At 40.2% G+C, this 20,387-nt stretch overlaps 1 protein-coding gene across 6 annotated transcripts in view; it reads left to right on the top strand.

The window, feature by feature from the left end:
• Positions 1–314: 314 nt before the first annotated feature.
• The window catches only part of KIAA0232, a 64,474-nt gene continuing 44,401 nt past the window's right edge, over positions 315–20,387 (top strand). For all 6 annotated transcript variants that reach the window (XM_079306855.1, XM_079306850.1, XM_079306851.1 and 3 more), the window contains exons 1-2: positions 315–526; positions 18,205–18,708. In XM_079306855.1, coding sequence (XP_079162981.1) covers positions 18,478–18,708 — 231 coding nt within the window. In that variant the 5' untranslated portion in view covers positions 315–526; positions 18,205–18,477. The remainder of the gene's footprint in view (positions 527–18,204; positions 18,709–20,387) is intronic.

The following is a 20,387-nucleotide window of genomic DNA, read 5'->3' as shown; positions in this document are numbered from 1 at the left end:
CGCGGTCCCGGCGGGCGGGGGCTGTACAACCAGGGCAAAGGACACTTCCCCTCCTCCCCCCGCCCTTCCTGCGCCGCGGCCGCGACACGAACGCGGCTGGCCGGCTCCCGGGCCCTACGGCCGCGATAGGGACAGGGATGGGTACGGGAGGGAGCGGAGCGGCCCCGTCACGGCCCGCATCCCGCCCACCGGCGCGGCGCTCCAGAGCCCCTTTCCCCGCGGCTCGGGGATCGGGGATCCGGGCCGCCCTCTGGGCGGAGGGATACGGGGCGGAGCCGGCGGCGCGCTCCGCCGGGGCGCTGAGTCCCGTTGCCGGGTGACGAGCGGCCGGCCCGGCCTCCTCCCTCCCTCCTTCCCTCCCCGTGGCGCTGGAACCGCCGCCGCCGCCGGTTTACGTAACGCCTCCCGGGGCAGGTCCCGGCTCCGTCCCGCCCGCCTCACTCGGGGACGGCAGCAGCGGGACGGAGTCCGCCGCCTCCTCCGGCTGCCAGAGGCCCCAGGGCCCCGCTCTGCGCCACCACGGCAGGTAAATGCCCGCCGCGGGCCCGGGGAGCAGAGGGAGGGGCAGGGCTGAAGGGAGGGAGGGAGAGCGGCAGCCGCCCTGCCCGTGGAACGGGAGGACGGAGCCGGGAGGCGGCGGCGGGCGCCCTTCCCCTCCCCCGCCTCCTTCCCGCCGCCGCGCTGGGACAGCGGGCGGGATCCCCGGGAGCGCCGGGCCGGCGGCTCGGGACCCGGCCGGGAAGGCCCGCGCATCCCTGTCCTCTCCGCTAACAGCCCGGGAAGAGGAGGAGTTCAGGGCCGGGCCTGGTCCCTCCGGGAGGACGGTTTCCCGGGACGGCGCGTCCCGCTCCTGGGCTGTGCCTGGCGGGAGCGTGCCGGGGGCGCGGGAGGAAGGGGCCGGGGAGGGGGTGACAGGAGCGCCGGGGGCCGGGCGGGGGGCGGCTGCCGGCCGGCGGCGGGCAGGGCTCGGGGGCGGGGCCGGGGGCCCGGCCGGGGTGCCCCGGTCAGAGCGCTGCCCGGGAGGGGAGCTGAGCCCTCCCTGGCTGCCGCCGGCTCCGCGCTCTTCCATCCCGGCGGGACCCGGCGCCAGGTGAGCGGCTTGCGCCGCGGCCGGGAGGGAGGCGGCAGCCTGGAGCGGGAGCCGCGGCTCGGTGCCCTCAGGCCGGGTCACGCCCGGGAGCAGAGGAGGGGAAGGCGGGAGGGGAAGGCGGCACCCAGCACCCACCCGCCGCGGGTGCCGGCCCGCGCCCGTGTCACCCGGCGCCGGCAGAGGGAAAGCCGAGGATGCGGCGGCTCGGGTCGCAGTAGGGAGATCCCGATCCGGGCAGCTGCTCGCCTGCCCCGCCTGACCCCGAGGTTGAGGTGGCGGGGATGCGCCGCTGCCGGGCCCGGCCGGTGCTCACGCCGTGACCTTTTATCCTGTGCGGGCGTTGAGAGCGCAGCAGCGGCCGCGCACCGGGGAGGGGGAGCCGGGGCCGATGGAAACCGCCCCGGCTGAGCCGCGGAGCTACAGCGCTGCCCCGGGGGCCGATCCGGCGGGGCTCGCTCCCCTCTGCCCTTTTTTTTTTTTTTTTTTTTTTTTTTCTCCTTCCAGCAGCATTGTCCTTTGGGGCCTATTGAAGGCAAAAGGCGGATAGGAAGGCTAGGGCTGCTGCTGTTTGAGGAGGCGGAGCTGGGCTGATGCGAGACTGACGGGAGCCGCATCCTATGGGCGCTGGGAGCCGGGCGCCGCTGGGGCGGGACCGCCGGCCGCGGGCGATGGGCGGGGTGGGGACAAGGTTTGGCGAAGGTTACAGCTGAATGCAGAAGTGACACGGGCTGGCACTTGGCTCCAGCAAGCTCGTTTCCATCTTCTGCTCGTGTCGTCTCGATTAAAAGTATACACGTATTGAGTCGTGTTATGAAACTTTGAGAAAAGGGAGAGCGCGGTGCTTTTTTTGCTGTCTTGTCTTTGTTTTAATTACTCATTGCAGTACCTGATACTGATCTGAAGGGTGAAAATAGTATGATTTGCTTGTCTTTTCTTTCAAATAAAACGCATTCTTGTATTCTGATGTTTTCTGTGTATAAGTTATTTGGGCTGTAATTTATAAACTTGGGATCAGAGGCCTCTGGTATGTTTAGTTGCTTTTCTTCATTCAAACCCTTAAAATGTTTGTGGTTTCTGTTGTACATCATATATTTCATCTGTGTTCCTGGAATTAAGCAGGAATTGCTGATCGACTTTGGTTTCTTAGCTGTCTAAAGTGAACTCGTGATGATTCAGTAGATAATTGTGTCAAAGTACTTCACTGCAGTGCTTAAACCCTAGGTATTGCAAGCTCCCCACAATCCATGGGAGCCTGTGCTTGGCATTTTTCTTTATTATTAAACACAAAAATATACCTTATAAAAGTAAATTGCATGGAACTTGATTGTTAGTTGACATGTAACGACATATTTTATTTTGTATACTAATCCTCCATCTGCTGTTTCTTGTTAGTATGGATATGCTAAAATGGTAGTGTACAATCCTTCTCTTCCAGTCAATAAAGCGTATCATATAGGTATCAAAAAATTCTCTTTTCATTGAGATATAAGAGGAGATGTAACTGACATAAAATGAGTAGTATGTTATATGTTCATAATGTAATTTATTTTCAAAGACTTGAGAGTTATAGGGGAAATCCTGAGACAGGCCATTCAAATCCTCAGCAGTATATCCCTGCCATGTTCTACCTTACAGATATTAGCACATGTACAGTGACAACTTTATCCATCTCTTTGGGGCACCACTGGGATTAAGATCCTTTGTGTCCATAGATTTTGCAAATTTGGATTGGGTATGTGGCCCTTCTGTATGTGACCTTTTCTGGTCATGAGCAGTAGAATTCGAAGGAAAGTAAGGGTCAAAGAGATCTATATGTGACCAGAGAAGAAAAAAACTGAGGCCTTGGACTTCTCTTGCCTTATTATGTCTGTTTCATAGGTGTGTTTCAGCAATCCCCACTGCTTTTGTTTTTGCTATTTGTAATTCTTCCAAGTAAGAGAAATTTCATAGGGGCAAAATGATCTCAGCATTTTGCTTTGCTCATTTGTTGTCCATTTTAGCAGGAATAGGGACTGAGGAAGATTTAGATACTGCTCAAAACTTCATTATTTGTCCATCCTGAGCATCTTGTTTCCAGGCGAATTGGGGGAATGAAGCAACCAAGAGGTTGCACAGATGAATTTTCTTGAGGGATTTCAGGTATAGTGTTGTGGAGTCTGAATAGGCACTTTATATACTTAGCTAGAATCCTGGCAAAATAATGTCTCAGATTGCTTCTTCTTTAAGCAATAGCTAATAACTAAAAGTAATAATTTAGTACTGTAATAGGACAGGCAACAATGTCTGGTAAAGCGGAATGTAGTGAACGTAAGACTTAGAATTCCTGTAGAGTTGCAGAGGTAACAGGAAATATTCCCATTATCTGCATTGCTAATGGAACTTGAAATACAAATGATCTTGTAGAAGCTATTTAATATGTTCTGTTTATTGGGATATTGTGGTTTTGGGATATTCTTCTATCTTGTGGAACAGAGATTGGAATCCTTAATTTTTGTGCAAGAAAAGTGACAGGCTAGTTGGATAATTTTTAAATGTAATTGCAGAAATGAGTTGTGTTGTCCATCTCCATAGTCCTGCACCAAGAATTTTTTTCAATAGAGTCAATTACATGATACAAAATTAAAAAGTTTAAATTAGTATTGGTGTGCTTAGTTACATTTCAATACAAAGACAAAAGGAAGATTGATTGGAAGGAAAATTTTGTATTTTTATTAATCTGGAAATAATCTACCAGATTTTTTCTAGTCAACTGCAGGACTGTCAGAATATTTTAGTAGAAAAATATCTAGATGAGCTAGTTATGATATTTTTACTGAAAAGCTTCTTGTTCTACTTTACTGAAAGTTGGCTGGGTACATTTTTGATTGATATTATGAGATTGAATGTATATATTTTATTGGCCCACAGAGGTGGTTGGGGGTGGGGGGAAGGGCTGAGTAGCTTAAACATTCAGTACAAAGATTATTCTTTCACAGACATCTTACTAGCAGCTGTTTCTGTAGCTCTGTTGGAAGCTACTGAGTATTCTAAATTTTTAATAATCTACTTCCTTTATAATTTCATGTGCAGGATGTTTGGATCTACCTGCATAATGCTATACATTATTTGTTTTGTTTCGCATTTAAATTCTGTTCATAACTTTGATACCAAAGAGGACATATGGAACCTGTCTTTCCAAGTGATTTATTTCTGATGCAGTAGTGTGGAAATTTAAATAATAAAGTATTTAAATTCATTTTTCACTCTTACTATTACATGTAATAGTTTAATTATATTAGTGTGGAAATTTAAATTATTATGTATTTAAATTCATTTTTTCGGTTCTGATATTACATGTAATAGTTTAATTATATCCTGCTAAGTCTGGGCTCAGGCTTGCTGTAGTGATTTTCATTTTTAATATAATTTGGGGAGTGCTTAAATTTCTGGGTTGTGCTGTATTGAGGAAGAAATTTCAAATATGCAGTCCATGCTAATGTTACTTGTGCCTGTAACTTTCTAGGCCTTATTCTAGAAAGGATTGCATGTTAAAATTTCATACTCTGTTCACAAAAGTTTGTTAATAAATAAATTGTAACAGGGATGAAATCTGAATAATTTTGTGGGGTTTTTACAGTTTTTAAAAGTCTTCCTCTAGTTACTATTAAATTTCCCAAAGGAACAGAGTCTGCTGGATAGAGTGCTGGGCTAGGATTGAGAAAAGAGACCTGCAGGCAGTTTTCTATCAGATGTATGACTGAGTGAATTCAAGTGAAATTTCATCTTCATGTGCTTGTGTTTAAGGTGCTGTATGGAAAGCAGTAGCTGTTATCCCTTTTGTAGGTTGTTAAATTGTGCGAGTTTGTTTTTATGGTTAGGGTAGATGGACTAGCTTGCTTGTAGAAGAATTCTGAAGGGAGATAGTTGCATTGCTGATGAGATTTTTGCATATATAGACTGTGGAAGAAAGTACAGAGAGAGAGAGATAAGGGAGTAAGAGACTGGGGGTAGCTGAAAGCCAGGAAAAATAAAGCAACCTGTCATAAAGTGGTACAGCTTTAACATCAGAGCAGCAGAGCAGAGTTTCAAGATCCATATCCTCTGCAGGGTTATTCCAGGTAATGTTACTGTAGTCAGGACTTAGATTGAGATAATCAACATCAGCAGTAAAATGGGAAAACATGCTAAAACATACACAGACTGATTTCAGTAAGTTATTTTGTTAATTTAGCATGTGTCATATGTGCTTTTTAAGAACACAAAATGTTTTATTAGCCTAAAGGAAAAGGTCTGCTTGAAGAGTCACTAATGAAGAAATCAGTAATGCATATTGCTGCCTCTGGATTAGCAATTAATTCTCGCTAGATCCTTGTAACACTGTAATGTGTTATTATGAACTTGAAACAAATTTGAAGGCTGTGGCTGGGTGGATGTGCAACTTTAAAACCTTGCATTGTATTTAGGACACTGGAATATCCTGAAAGAAATGGAGCCAGCTTGCAGTTATTTGTTGGATTTATGTCTTTACATTTAAAAGTACAGGAAAACTTTTTGCTGTTTCATGATATTTGATTCTGTTCTCTGAAGATTTTGAGCTAATTACTGCTACTAATTAGCTGAAGACTGCTGCTCAGTGAATTCCTCTTCTGGTTCTGTTTTCTGGGGTAGAAGTTCATTCTGCTGCATATTCAACTCTTGTATTTGACAGTGAAACTGAATTACCTTTAGTAATTTTTGTTTTATTGATGTTTTTATAGCAGTTTTGATGGATGCCCTGTCGAATTGCGTGAGGTGACCCAAAAGTTTGAAAATGTCTCTGTAGGTTCAGATATTAGTTTATCTAGTGTAGATTTTTTTTTCACCAGCCTCTCTAACTGAATATCTTACTGACTTCAGGGAAACCTCAGAGTTCCAGTTTTTAGTAACCTTGTTCTTGAATTGTGAAATAAATGCCTTGGTTAACAGTACAGTAACTTCCTTGAAGAGAATTAATGTAATGCTGACCTGCTGTTTTTGTAAGAGGTTTTCTGGTTGCATTTTAGTAGAATGACCTTTTCAGCAGTCATTTGAAGCATCAAGCAGCAAATGTATTATTTTAAGAGCAATATTAAACTGTCCTACCTATTCAGTTAGTATTTTTTTTTAAATATATAGTGTTTTTAAACAACATAGAAGTGGAGATATGGTAACAAATTTCACCACTGTTTTTGTGGAAAAAGGCAGCCTGGCAGCCTTGCAACATAAACTGAACTATAAATGCCTGTGCAAATTCATTTAAATGCTAAAATGTAAATTATTTTATATTGACTTGTTATTCTCTTCATAATTGCAGAATATCCTACTTTGGATCTCAATTTCATAAATAGATAGAAGTTAATTTACTAACATTTTGGAATAAAAATTACAGGTGGTGGAGGGGCAGGGAAAAAGTATCTGAAACCATTTCCTTTATAGGGCTACCATATTTTATGTGCTGTAAGGTCAGTATCTTCTCTGCTGGTTAAGTCATAGAGCTTGCAAATTCAACTTGTCAGAACTCTTTGTGGTTACTGAACCTCTTGTGGCTGACACATCTTTTAAGTTTATATACTCATATTAATGAAAATGTTGTCTATATATGGCTTCCTACTTAATTTATAGAAACTTTTAAAAATTGAAATAACTACTGAAAAGACTATGTAATTAGGTGAAGTTATATTTCTTTTTAAACTCTTTATGAGGTTATTTTAAAGCTTTTCAACAAGATAGTAATTAACTCCCTGAAATGCAGACCAATTATAGAAAACATCAATAGTAAGTATTCAGAAAAGACCTTCATACAAATTAAAGAAACTAATAAACCAGAGTAAAATATATAGTGTGGTCTTTAACTAGTTAGCTATTTATATACAGCTGGATTATTAACCTTGGAAGTATAAATAGCAGGACAAATATCATAGCCTTTAAATGAACACTGGTGGTTGAATCTTTGGCATTCATAATTCATTCTCCTTTTCCTTGCCCAACTGAAAGATGCAGTGTGTGCCTAAGAGTAAATTGTATATTAATTAAAATAAATCTTACATGGTTGTAGTACAAGAGTAGCCACTGGATTCCAGATATGAAGAGCACTGAATATTTTATCGGGTTGGTCCCACTGGTGGCCTGGGGGATGCCTTGGAGGATTCTGTGACACAGGTTGGGGTACATGGGTGGGTGCCTGTGTCTGCTCACTGACATGTCTGTTTTAATGCACACGTGTAACTTTGTTGCATGGGCCTCCAAGCATTAGCATCCCACTTGGGAATGGAGTTCAAACACAGGCAAGAACCTGTTGGTAGCAGATAGTTCAAACTGCTCTAAAAGTTGAATAAATAAAGGACATCAGGAGGGCAGAAAAGAAAATGATCAGATAGCCAAGAGCATATATCTAGTCTTTCCATTACTTGACTGCATCCTCATTGTGTTTTTAAGTGCTGCATGTATTCTAGGTGATTCTAAAGCTAGTAAATACAGTGAGACACAAATAGTAGAAAGCTTCCACAGTTCACCTGCCAAAAATCCTGAAGATAAATGTCTTGGTGAACTCAAAATATGTGCATCTGTGTGATTGCAGTTCTGTTTGGTTTTGTTGTTTGTTAACTTCATTTATGTTTCCTTAAATCTGAGGGAGTTGTTGAAGTATGATGGTAATCAATGATCTGTGGTCTATTGCTTGTGTTCATAGTAAAAGATACTACTTTCAATGAATAGTGTCCATGAGAAGATTCTCATGGGACTGAACAGAAAAGACTGTAGCTATCTCCTCCTTGAAGTTGCATCTAGAAAGGTATTTCTCCCCAGGATCTCTCATGCCTGTAGCATCCATCCAGGCAATCCCTGTACAATAGACTTGAGGTAAACAAGAGAGAGCAAAATAAGTGTCTCTGACATTGCTCCGGTTCACTGATAAGATCTGCAAGTTTAAACTGAAAAACTTAAATCCTACCACTGTCTTCAGTGGTATAAGAAATGTAGCAGAGAGGTCTGAAAACTGATGTTTGTGGTACTGAAATTACACTGATGGTTGGAGAGTAAAATATGAGGTGAGGCAATTCCTCAGTGTTTCTGAGGTCTGCACATCCTGCCTTCTGTACCACCACCATGTTCTCTTGGGTTCTCCACACTTGGGTGATCCACCCTATTCTTGGTTAGTTACTGCCTCTATTTCAGCAAATGTGAAGGAACCAGTAATTTCTTTGTCATCACAGGCTACTGTTTGAGACTGAATCTGCTGAATATTACAAGTACAGGGTATGGTTGTATGGGTGCCTAGTGAATTTCTGTAGAAATATTGGAAGTAAATATCATACCTGTTGAAGTACCTGGATTGATTTCCACACTTCACATTCCTAAGAATAATCATTGGCTGGAAGACTTGGATTTGAATTAGCTAAAATGTAGCTTCTGAATTCTGCCTTCCTAATGTTTTCTTGTTATTTTAAGTAGATCTAATAGTGGGTTGCTGCTGAAAGGGGCAACCCCACCTCCTGTCTTATGCCACATGTAGAAATTTCATGGCGAGAGAGTGAGTTGATCACTGATTTGTATTTTTTGAAGACTGATTTACCAGAAATGAAATCATTCCATCTGGAACAAAAAATTGATGCAGTTCATCTCTGTGACCACACAGTGGATGTGTTAAGTGCAAAGACAAGAGGGTGAGAACATGGAGGGGAGGATGAGAGAAGCAGTGGAATGTTTTGTCCTCTCTTGGTGCCAATGTGCGGAGGTGGTGCAGTTCCTGTTACACTAACTCACCTTCCAGTCATCCTCACAGGTTTTTCTGTCAAAATGCTGCTGCTGTTGTTCCCTTGAAAGTTAGTTACTACTGCTATAGAAACAATCACTTCTGATTTTTGCATGCTGGTACTTGTGCTGGTAACAGTATTAATTCCTTTAAGTTTTTGTGTGACATTGTTTTAATTAATTTTCCATGTGAAAAATATTTACCTAAATTCTTTGTCATTAGATGCTGATTTGTATATTTAAACATCTAAAAAGTTACCATACATGTAAGTTATGCTATATGTGTACAATTTTCTTTTTTCAGCTAAGATTTTTTTAAAAAGTGATCATCTTTAAACAAAGTAAAATTTGGTTCAAAACCCAGTGTAGACAGTAACAAACTAAATCTGAAAAAAAATTTCTCATGTCAGTTTATATTTGTTGTTTTTTAAGGATAGAATAGAATTATTAGTACTCTCCTGGTAGCTGGATAACCTTTTGGACAAATTCTTAATGTAATTGTGGCCATTGTTAATGGCAAATGGGCATTTGATAATAGTGAGGTAGCATTTCACTTCTTTAGATTCAGGCAATTTACAGATGTCTTCCCATTTTTAAAATCTGATCAATGGAGATATTTTTAACAGTTTTAAGTCTTTCTTAAATAGCAAAATTTTTTGAGCTATAATTCTTTGGGTTGAGGTGGTTGCAGGTTACAGATGTGTGGTACTTAAACTGACCTGGTGCAATTGCATAATCTGTGGTACCAGAGAATGTTTAATTTGTCATGTTTTGTTTTGTCAGAAATGCTCTGAGCTCCATTCTGTTTATTGAAATAGAAGTGATATCTATGTGCTGCATAATCAAGTGCTTGCTTTTGGGTTTTTTTGGATGCAGCTTTAATATTGAGATGACCCCTTGAAACAGTTTCTTGAGTGATGCTATGAGATATCTTGAAATAAAATATCTTGATATCTTGAAAATAAATTTGCTTCCCAAATTATCAAGACTCCCACTGAACCATGATTTGCAAAACTTGCCAACTATTAGGCTTATTAATGAATTTTTAGAAGTCATATTAGATATACTGAAGGACCACTTTGTAAGTCCCCACTCTGCAGAGATGATTCTTTACAAGCTTGCTGTATGTAATGAGAACCTTTCCAAAAGTGTCTTTTTTATGAAGGTGCATTCAAATCTTGCAATTGTGTGAAATGATTAAGTTTTGGGGTGTACACAGCATCTGCAGGTTTTGTTCTGAGGTCCTGATTTTCCCCTTTCTGTCTTGGTCTTTTTTCTTAGTTAAAAAGTTTTACATTTTCCCGTTTACATACATATTTATTTTGCAGAAGTGAAGAATACACAAATGACAAGAATTTGGGGTCTTTGTTATGCAACTGATGCCCTAGTGCAGGTGTCTCACCTGCTAATTCTGCCATCCCTTAACAGTTGTTTGCCAAAGCTCAGTTTTTACTCCCTGGCAGGATTGATGTTTGGACATCTTTTAACAAAGTTCTTGTGTGTTAATAATAAGCAGCCCTGCGAGTGGATCAGCTTGTTATGCTCCTCCAGCAACTGTTTTTAGAAGTGTTGTTCTTGCATGATGGTAAACATAAATGTTTTATAAGAACAGCTGTACTGGTTCAGACAAAGGCTTTGACAAACCCTGTACTTGTCTGCGACATCATCTCTAAAGGAGCAGTTAGGACAAAAAAAAATACAGGGAGAGCGATACCTCTCCTAAATACTCCCTCATCCATAGACTATCTTCAGCCTAGGGGATTTTCTGACCCTGATATGGTTTGTCTAGTTGAAAACTCTCAAGGGAACTCTTACTCAATTTCCATTGAAAGCTATCCATTTTTTTTTCCTTTGTGTTTGGTATCTTTTGCAAGGAATTCTACTAGCAATTCATTAGTACTTTCTAGTAACAAGAAATAGATGTTGAACAGTCAGTCTCTGTCCATGGAGAGACGTGGATTAGTAGCTCACAACTCATTGATTTATGCATGAATAACATCAGGTGGTTATTGCTCCTCTGCCTCATTTCAAGTTTTCTGTTGCTGAATTTTGTTTACCTTTTTATTGCCCAGTCCAGTTTCATAATGTTCTTCTGTATTTTTTCAGTTGCTCTGTAGTCACTATCCCTGATCACTTACTGTCCTTTGGTAGCTTCTAAACTGTGTCACCCATCTCATCTTCCAGGCCACATAGGAATTTATCAGGTAATGCGGGTCCCAGAGCAGAATCCTTCAGAACTGAGCTGGTGACTTCCTCTGGTGTCATCTTTATTATGTCTGTTCTTTTTCTTGGCTAACCTAAGTATCTGAGGCTTACATGGTAGCTCATGAATCCTTTGAGTAATTCCATTAAGCTTTTATACAGGATTAGCAGCTTCAGATTTTCATTTGGATAAGTGTTATGAAAATAAGATTGCAGATTTGCAAGGAAAAAAAATCCTGCAGTAACACCCACACACTGGTTTCTGTCTCCCCTGTGGGTTCTTTGACTTGAGTTAACCCTAGAACCATAAACCCAGCCAGTTAGATATCAATCCCCTCTAAGATATAAACCCACTGTGAATAGGACTGTATCACTCCTGCACCTCTTGATAATGCTTCTTAAAAAAAGATGAACCTATGTGTATTTAAAGTTGATTCACAGAGCTGCTTTTATGCTTCTGACCACTTTTAGTGCTTTGATTCCAGCCAGGTGTTCAATTTGTTTCTCATGGCAGAACAATATTTCTGTAGTTTCAGTGCCTTGGTCATGAATCAAGCTGCTGCTCTTGCTGTTTGTTGTGCAGTAACATCAAACATCACCAGTGCATAAAAAGCTGTCCTTGCTCTGAAGACTACACAGCCAAATTTCTTAGATTATCAAGGAATGTGGTTAAAACATAACAACTTCTCTTGCTTCTGAATTCACATGTCTTTTAAAGACCATGTGAAATTTATTAAGCACACAGATTCCATTGTTTGCTAGACTTTAAATAGGCTTGGGTTCTGGGCTTTGACAGTGCCTTTCCCAGTGTGTAGCTGCTTGATTTGTCTGTTAAGGATTTGTTCAGCATTTTTGTGGAAAGAAACAAAGGAAATTAGGGTAAAATTGCAGATTCTTCCATAATGTATAAGATCAAATTGAAATTCTGTTGCCATCATATAATGTGGTCATGCTTTTGACTATCAATTTTCTAAATGGGACTGAAATGTACTACACTGTGTATGTGATTTTAGTATGTTGCTGAGCAACTTGGTAAAATTTTTGCTTTTTTCTAATACTGATTAGAATTTCCATATTTTTTCCTATCTGTAGTTGCCAGAGAGAGGACATATTGTTTGCTTTTAATAAAGCCATTCTGTGAAAAAGCATTAGTTTTAGAAACATTGGCCTGGTTAAGATATGTGGACACTTCTATCCACATTAAAAAAAAAGTATAATCACATTTTTGTTCTCTGTTCATTGAATAAATGTTGTACAGTCAAAGTGGAGAAAAAAAATTTTGAAATGAGAGCTGTTAATTTAAACTTTGTAATGCACTGGTGTATTTCAAAGAATAATAGAGGAAACTTTTTTATAAAACAGCAGTTTCGACTTAACTATTGTATGAGAATGTGTTGGATCTAATTGTTAACATGTAGCAGTAGGCAGCATGAAACACTGGAAACACAGATGTTTTTGGGAATTGAAGGAAGGAAAAGTAGCGTCTATAGATTAGCCAAGAGATTGGTTTCTCTCTAGAATTCTATCAAAACGTGTGAAGACTAAATTTGAGTTTTTAGGGACTCGCAGGTTATACAAATTAGCAGCAGCATATTAGTTTTCATCCTCTTTCAGTATACAATCCAGTAACATTTTTTTTTATTGATAGTTTAGATACCAGTGTAGTGAATTTTAGCCTGCAGACAATTTGCTTCCTTTTGTGATCTCCAATACATTGTCTGTGGAGCTTTAGTTTACCTGATAAGATGATTGTTTTTACTCTCTTATTCCAATATCTTCTGCCGGTTTAAAAGTTGATATTGAAGAAAAGTTGAAAGATTATTAAATCACTGTATTGTTCTGGTGTGTTTTTTTGTTTTGTTTTGTTTTGTTTTTTGGTTTTTTTTTTCGGTTTACACAAAAGGTTGGTTTGGAACCTTGCTGCATGGATACACAATTTTCAGAGGCCTCTTGGTGCTGGTAAAATAGAGATCAGGTTACCTTAGATTAATTCGGTGGCTTTTGTGGTTTGGCTTTGGTTACTGTTTTCTAGACAATATGGAGAAAAAAACCTGTTAAATACATGTAATTTTCTTGCTTGGCATGAACTTTTAGTTAATCTTTCTGTTGATAGTCCATACATTAGCACTTTCTTGGTGTGCTTGTATCAAACTTCATTGAAGACTGATTTAATTATACCTTTCTTTTACTGCACTCTTCGGTGATCTCTGATTTTATTCTGTCATCCTCTATCCCATAGACACAATTACCACAAGAAGTTGTTTATTTTACTTTCATTATTGTATTACCAAGACACTTAAAAAAATAAAGTTCTATGTATTTGTTATTGCAGTATCCATATTCCAGTTATTTTACAAGGAAGACTAGATGACTTAGTCTTCAAAAAAGGTTATTTACCATGGAAGAACAACTGTGTTGTCAGGAACAAACCTGGAGAGTTGCAGCATCACTTTCCATATCATTGGTCCTCCTTTCTGTTGCTTGCTATAGGTTATGTAAAGCTGTTGCTTTGCCATAGCTGGATCTCAGACTAAGGCTTAGTTATTTTCTTCTGATGTCTATTGTAGATCAGAAGAGTATTTAGTATTATCACACTGAATAGAATTTCGAGAAATACATGTATTCTAAGATTGTCTTAGTTGAGAAATCTGAGTGTTTATACAATATTGTGTTCTCACTCATTTCCCTCCTTTAGAAGACTCTTCATAGATTGGCTCTTGTGCCTCTAGTGGTTAAGCTGCTGACAGTTTATCTAGTGTGACCTTCTTAAGGTCATTGCTTAGTATTGCAAAAACTGAAGGTTATTTAATAGGAAAAATTATACTAAAAACTAGAGTAAGGAGAAATTATTTTGAAATAATTTTAACACTTATTTTTTACCTGGTAAATAAGTAGTTTTCACAAAGTATTAATGCAGGTGTTTTAATTTTTATTTGGTAAATCTTGTTATAAGGCATATTTGTCTGTCATATTTCATGGCTGGAAATGGAGAATTCTTTCTGACTTAGTTAAAATAACTAGCCTTCCACTAATTATTTAGGCTGTAATGTGCTCCCTCTGTTCAGATTAGCCCTGGCCTTGTGAGGGTGGAAAAATTATTTTTAGTGAGACAGTGTGAAGTAGATTTAAGAGGGATAATAACTTATTTGACAGAAAGTGTTACCTCTAAAATCAAGTCACATCTCTCAGCAAAAATGTTTGCTCTTTGAGTGACTTGTATTAATTTGATATGGAAAGTCTCTCTAGTATTGTGATGCAAAAATACTCAGTATGAAATTTTGTTAATTCTAAAGCATAATAGAAATGTTTAAGACCATCTGTGAAACAAAGTACTTGAGAGTTGTAGAGTGAGAACTCTTAAATAATGCTTAGTAAATTTGTTTAGATTTCCAGGTTTTATATAATGTAACTGAATAGTAAAAGAGGTAATAGAGTATGATATTCCAGAAAGCTGGAATGCGAAACAAATTACAAAAATTTTGTGGTCTGATTTCACAATTCCTTTTATAATTTGTCTCTCTCTTGCTGTCTTTTCTCTTTCCTCCCCATCTAATAAAAGCAAGATACACTTCAGCTGGTCAGCTGCAGTCAGTCGGATTTTGTTAGCCTAGATGTGGAGAACTGAATTTCTCAAATGTCTCATTAAGTAAGTGTTAAGATAGAAGGGAGAGGCCCCATTATCATCTCATTCAGGGAAAAGCTGAAGCATAAACTCAGTCCTTACTAGGTTTAGCTAAGCCGCTAAACAATATGTCTAAGTTTTGATTGAAGTGACTCAGTATCCAGAAGCTTTGCCACATAGAATCAGAGTGGTTTGAGTTGAAAGGAATCTTTCAAGGTCGTCAACACTCACTTCTGTGGGTGTGGAGATCTTTCATTAATTAGATGAGGTTGCTCAAAGCCCTGCCCAGCCTGACCTTGAATACTTGGAATAGATCCTGCACAGCTCCTCTGGACAAGCTGTTCAGTGTCTCACGCCTTCAATGTAAAAAATATCTTCCTAATGTCCAATCAAAATCTACCAGTTTTTAGTTTAAACCCCTGTCACTACAGACCCTGATAAAAAGTCTGTCCCCATTTTTCTTCCAAGCACCTTTTAAGTTCCCTCAGTGCCTGGGGATGCATTTCATCAGGTTGATGTCCCTGGCCAGATTTAATTCTATCACATCTTTAGCTTTCCTAACCTGATTTGTGGCTGCTTGGACAATGTGTCTGTGTTCCTCCCAAGATACCTGGCCATGCTTCCATCCTCTATAGGCTTCATTTTTCTGCTTGTGTTTGTCCAGGAGTTCCTTGTTCAACCCTGGAGATGGCTGGTGTTTTGCCTGATTTCCTTTGGTAGTCATGCATCCCACCTGAATGAGGTGATCCTTCAATATTAACCAGTTTTCTTGGGGCCCTCTACCAGGCAGATCTCTGAGAAGACCAAACTGTGCCCTCCTGAAGTCCAAGACAGTGAGCTTGTGTGTACCCTTGCTGCCCTGAGGATCTTGAACTCCACTATTTCATGGTCACTGCAGCCCAGGCTGCCCTTGAGCTTGACATTCCCAGCACTCCCAACATTTTGGTGAGAAGGAGACCCAGCACAGCACCTCTCCTTGTTGGCTTCTCTGAAGAAGAAGAAGAAGGGGAAGGAAGGTATCACCATCATCACATTCTAGGTACCTCCTGGTCCTGGATTGCTTATGCTCTGCTGTGTTGTCCCTCTAACAGATGTGGGCATGGTTGAAATCCCCCATGAGAGCCAGGGCTTGTAAACTTGAGGCTGCTCCTATCTGTCTATAGAGGACTTGATAGCTCAGTCTTCCTGAGCACAGAGCCCCAGTACAGACCCCCAGTACAACCTGACCTGTCCCTGCCCTCCCTTTCATCCTGACCCAAAATCTTTCAGTCAGCTCCTCTTTCGTTCTGAGGCAGAGCTCTGTGCACTCCAGGCAATCACTGACACAGAGGGTAACATCCCCTCCTTTTCTCCTGTGCCTGTCCTTCCTAAACACCCTGTATCCTTCCATTCCAGCACTCCAGTCATTGGACTTATCCCACCATGTCTTAGTGATGCCAGTAAGATGATAGCTGTGCAGGCATGTGAATGTCTCTAACTTCTTTTTTTTTTTTTTTTTTTTTTTTTTTTTTTTTTTTTTTTTTTTTTTTTAATTTATCTTTGCTACACTCGTTTCCATAGAGGCATTTTAGCTGGGCTCCCAATGGAGCTGACTTACTGGCTGGAGAGGCAGAAGTTCCTTTGTGCTGCTCTTTTGGTGCTGTCCTGCTGATCTGCAATCCTTTCCCAGGCTCTGAGCATCTTTTGCTGGCTCTGGAAACAAACTGGTAGCTCCCATTCTCTTGAGCCTTTAGGTAGTTCTGCACCATGTCTCAAAAAAGATAAATGAAGAGCGTCAGTTTTCCCTATCTATGAAGGATAGGATTTGGAGGGGTGACAAGGACTGTAGCATTGACTTGGGGAGAGCATTCATCACAGCTGTGGAGAGTCAATAGGACTAAACAGATTTTCTGGCATGTTGTTCCTCAACAATTAAGAGTGTGGACTTCTTAATAGTTTGGACCTGTGGCTCTGGGATTTTGGCTACCTTGGGTCACAATACTACACTTTTCTTGTACTTCTGTTCTCTGTGGGATGGAGCTGTAACCTCCAGTGCACTGCAGCATGTTTCTACCTACTGTTATTTGTGCTTATTTGAGTAATTGAAACATGCTGCTGAGCAAGATTGAATAATGTTGTGTTATCCCCATTCTCAAAATGAACACTGCAACCAGAACAGTAAGGTCACTTTAGGAGAGGGAAGGGGTTTTGTGAGCTCGTTAGCAGCTGATCAGAATGGGTTTCTTTTTGGTGATAGTGCAATAGACTCAGAAAAATCTGGATTATACAGTTGTACCTGGGTGGTGGTGTAAAGAAAGCTCTTAAAAACTATCATCTTTTGTTGTGTTGATGTGTATCGACTGTCAGTTTTGTTTGGCCACCAAACACATGCTGCTCTCATGAAATGCTGCCCCCAGTATCTTGTTCAGATAGTTGTATTAGGTGATGTCTGTTGTGTGTTGGTTATCTTGCACTGGGGGTGAAACAAAACAGCCGATTTTGCTTAGTCACTTGAGTCTATTTTGTTTCCTTTCAGTGGAGGGATATTTCCTGCTTGGATTTGAGCTTTGTTTTCTCATGCTAAGAAGCTGGAGAGGAGAAAGAAGGCAACACAAATGCCAGATTGGCATGTGGTTGATAAGTAGACCAATCCAAAAATGCCTTTTTTGGGCTGACATTTTCTGCATTTGAGAGAAGAATGCTGACGTGTGTGGTGCTTGCACCTTCTGCCCCTTGCTTATCAAGATTGATTTGTGATTGTGGGTGGTGTAAGTCTTAGGATAGTTTGTCTATTTTAGGGCATGGTTTAGAGTTTAAGCTCTCAGGTAGGACAGGTATATGCTTTGTGTAAAGAGGGTTAAATGTTAATTTTTGGCACAAATAAATTATGTTCTGTTCAAATTTTTTGAGTTATTTCAGGGATTTACATTTTTATTAGGACAGATTTTGGATGATAAAATGTTTTACAGTCCTGGAACAAGTCAGATAACTGAAACTAAGAAAAAGCAACCCAAAAACCCACTACCACCAACAAATCTGAACCTGAACGTGGTAGTAACTATAGAGTAATAGGATTTATGAAACTCCTGGATGACTTTCATTAATTCAGTGCTTTATAAACAAAACACTTCTACTCTAGAAATGGGTACCACTGTGAAACAGTAGAATTATTTTGTCTTCTAGTGATGCAAAAGTTACAGTCTTTATTCAAACTAACATAGATTTTTATTATGAAAATGGTTTTTTTTCCAGCTGATAGTGAAAGTAATAAAATCTCCATTTTCCCATAGATCTAGATCAGACATACATTTCAATCGACAGATTGTGAAGTCTTTGATGAAAGAGTCTCTCTTCCTACAGTAAAAAGTACCTTTTCTAAAAGTCACCTTTAAACTTGTAATAATTCCTGTCACTCTTCAAAATGGCACTGAGTAGATGTACAACATGCTTGGAGTAAGCAGTATGTAAATGACTGCTTTCTACTTTGGATGTTTTTTTTCACTGTTTAATATTATTCATGTATGGATACATATTGTCACAACTTATCATTTTTTCCTCTTTATAGGTCCTGCTGGGGACTTGCATCTGGCCTCAATGTGAAATTAAGGTAGAAAAACACATCTACATATGTGTTTGCTATTAGGATTTAGTTTATTCACTGGTCATGCCTGAAGAGTGATGTTCGTCTGTAGTCGGCTAACAGCCAGGAAATATAAATGATTGTCCTAGAAGTCAAGCCTCTCTCCTATTTACTGGAGTGAAAATCACCTCCAGATATCGACGGAAAACCAACTACAGAAAATGCTTCACGTTATAAGGATGCCAACCACCTAGATTCATGCGCCCTATCTGTACAGTTGTTGTGGATGGTTTGCCATCTGAAAGCTCCTCAAGCTCTTATCCAGGCCCTGTATCTGTTTCTGAAATGTCTCTGCTACATGCTTTGGGTCCAGTGCAGACCTGGCTGGGACAAGAGCTAGAGAAGTGTGGCATTGATGCCATGATTTATACTCGGTATGTCCTCAGTCTTCTGCTGCATGATAGCTATGACTACGACCTGCAGGAACAGGTATTTACATCTTTTAGATGTTGTCCAGTGAAAGTGAGTTTTTGTACCAGTTATGTTTTGTGTATTATACCTGGGTATGCCTGAGTTGGGGGGGTAGTTGTCTTTAAGTGTGTGGGTGGAAGGAGGGTATAAGCCACACAGGAGTCAGATTTGATGGGTGAACTGAGATTAATGTAGTTAGGTTGCTGTATAGGCAATTACATTAAACAATGATTAGCTACAATTGATGTCAGAATTGATAACACTGGAATGTCTGTGTCCTAAATGGAGACCATCACTACTTGTGATTATAAGCTTGATTTAATATTGGAACATTAGTAAATGAATGTAATTCTTGTAACTGTGTCAAATTGCCCAGCTCCACAGTAGTTTGTAGACCCCTCATCACTTCCTGTGGAGTTCATGTTGTGCTATTTTCAGTAAAGAATAAACACCCCCCAAATATCTTTTAGTGTCCAGGTATTTGAAATACATTATTATACATACATTATTAATCTCTTTAATGTTAATGCTGAATGCTGATAAAAAGCATGCAAGAGAGTTGTGACACTAGAGCATACTGTTCAGTCTTGATACCTTTTTTCCTTTTTTTTTTTTTTTAATTTATTTTTTTTATTTTTCTTCATCATGAACCTGTGTAGAAATATTTTAAATAGTGGAGTTTGATGAATTCAGGACTCACAGAAATTACAGTGTTTTCAGAAAAGGATGGCAATGCTGTTAAACATAGACTTTATCTTAGAAGGTGGTTGTGGTGACAGGGGGAAGGGAGGAAAGCAGATGCCTATTATTTGATGGATTAATTATTAGTCCTTTTTCATTACTGTTGTTTTGGTTATACTTCAAACATTGCTACCTAACTGATTCAGAACTTCCATTGTCACCTAGTTTACCTTTTTAAAATCCAGCAAGACCAGAGTAGGTTATTGTGAGATAGATATAAGTGTAACTGAAGCACAAAAGATTCATGTCAGATGCTGCCAGTTTTTGAACTCTTAGCAAGCATTATTGTGCATAAAAATCTTCTTGCTTCCCTTGTGCAAACCAGAAAACTTGTATCTGTAAAAGCTTTTTTGTTTCTTTTTGTTCTAAGGTGTATCTGGCAGCACTAGGTGACATCAGCAACAACCCCATGATTAATATTAATAATATAAAAAACCCAGTGTAAGCACTTTCTGAAATGCACCTTAACATGTAGGTCTTGGTCAGGCATAAATGGCTATGTTTAAAACGGTGCAGGAAAAGGTTCCAAAACCTGTTTGAAAAAACATGTGGGATGAGGACATTAAAAATGAAACCAATTGAAACCACATGAGAACTTGAGGAGCTTTAGAGATAGGCCAGTGGCCTTGGGGAAAATGAAGATGTGTTTCTTTTCAGTCCATTTCAGACCACAGTCATAACTTTGAAATTGCTACTGTGATATTTCAAATTACTGAAGTGCCAAAATTAGTTTTCTTTTTATCACGCTTTGCAAGAAGCAGGGTAACTATATTATGAAAATCTCATTCAGTTTATTTCTCATTTTGATACTTTAACTGGATCCTTTGTGGGTTTGATAACAGAGTTTTAAGGAATGTGTCTGTTCTTTTTCCAAGTTGATTATGTGAACCTAATGAGCCAAAGGGAGAAGAATACCACATGCTGACAGGGTAGCCAAAACCTATGTTGCTGAGTGG

The sequence above is a fragment of the Erithacus rubecula genome (assembly GCF_903797595.1).
Source record: "Erithacus rubecula genome assembly, chromosome: 5".
Classification (NCBI taxonomy): Eukaryota; Metazoa; Chordata; class Aves; order Passeriformes; family Muscicapidae; genus Erithacus; species Erithacus rubecula.
The sequence above is the reverse complement of the archived record's forward strand: the minus strand, read 5'-3'. Positions and strand labels throughout refer to the sequence as shown.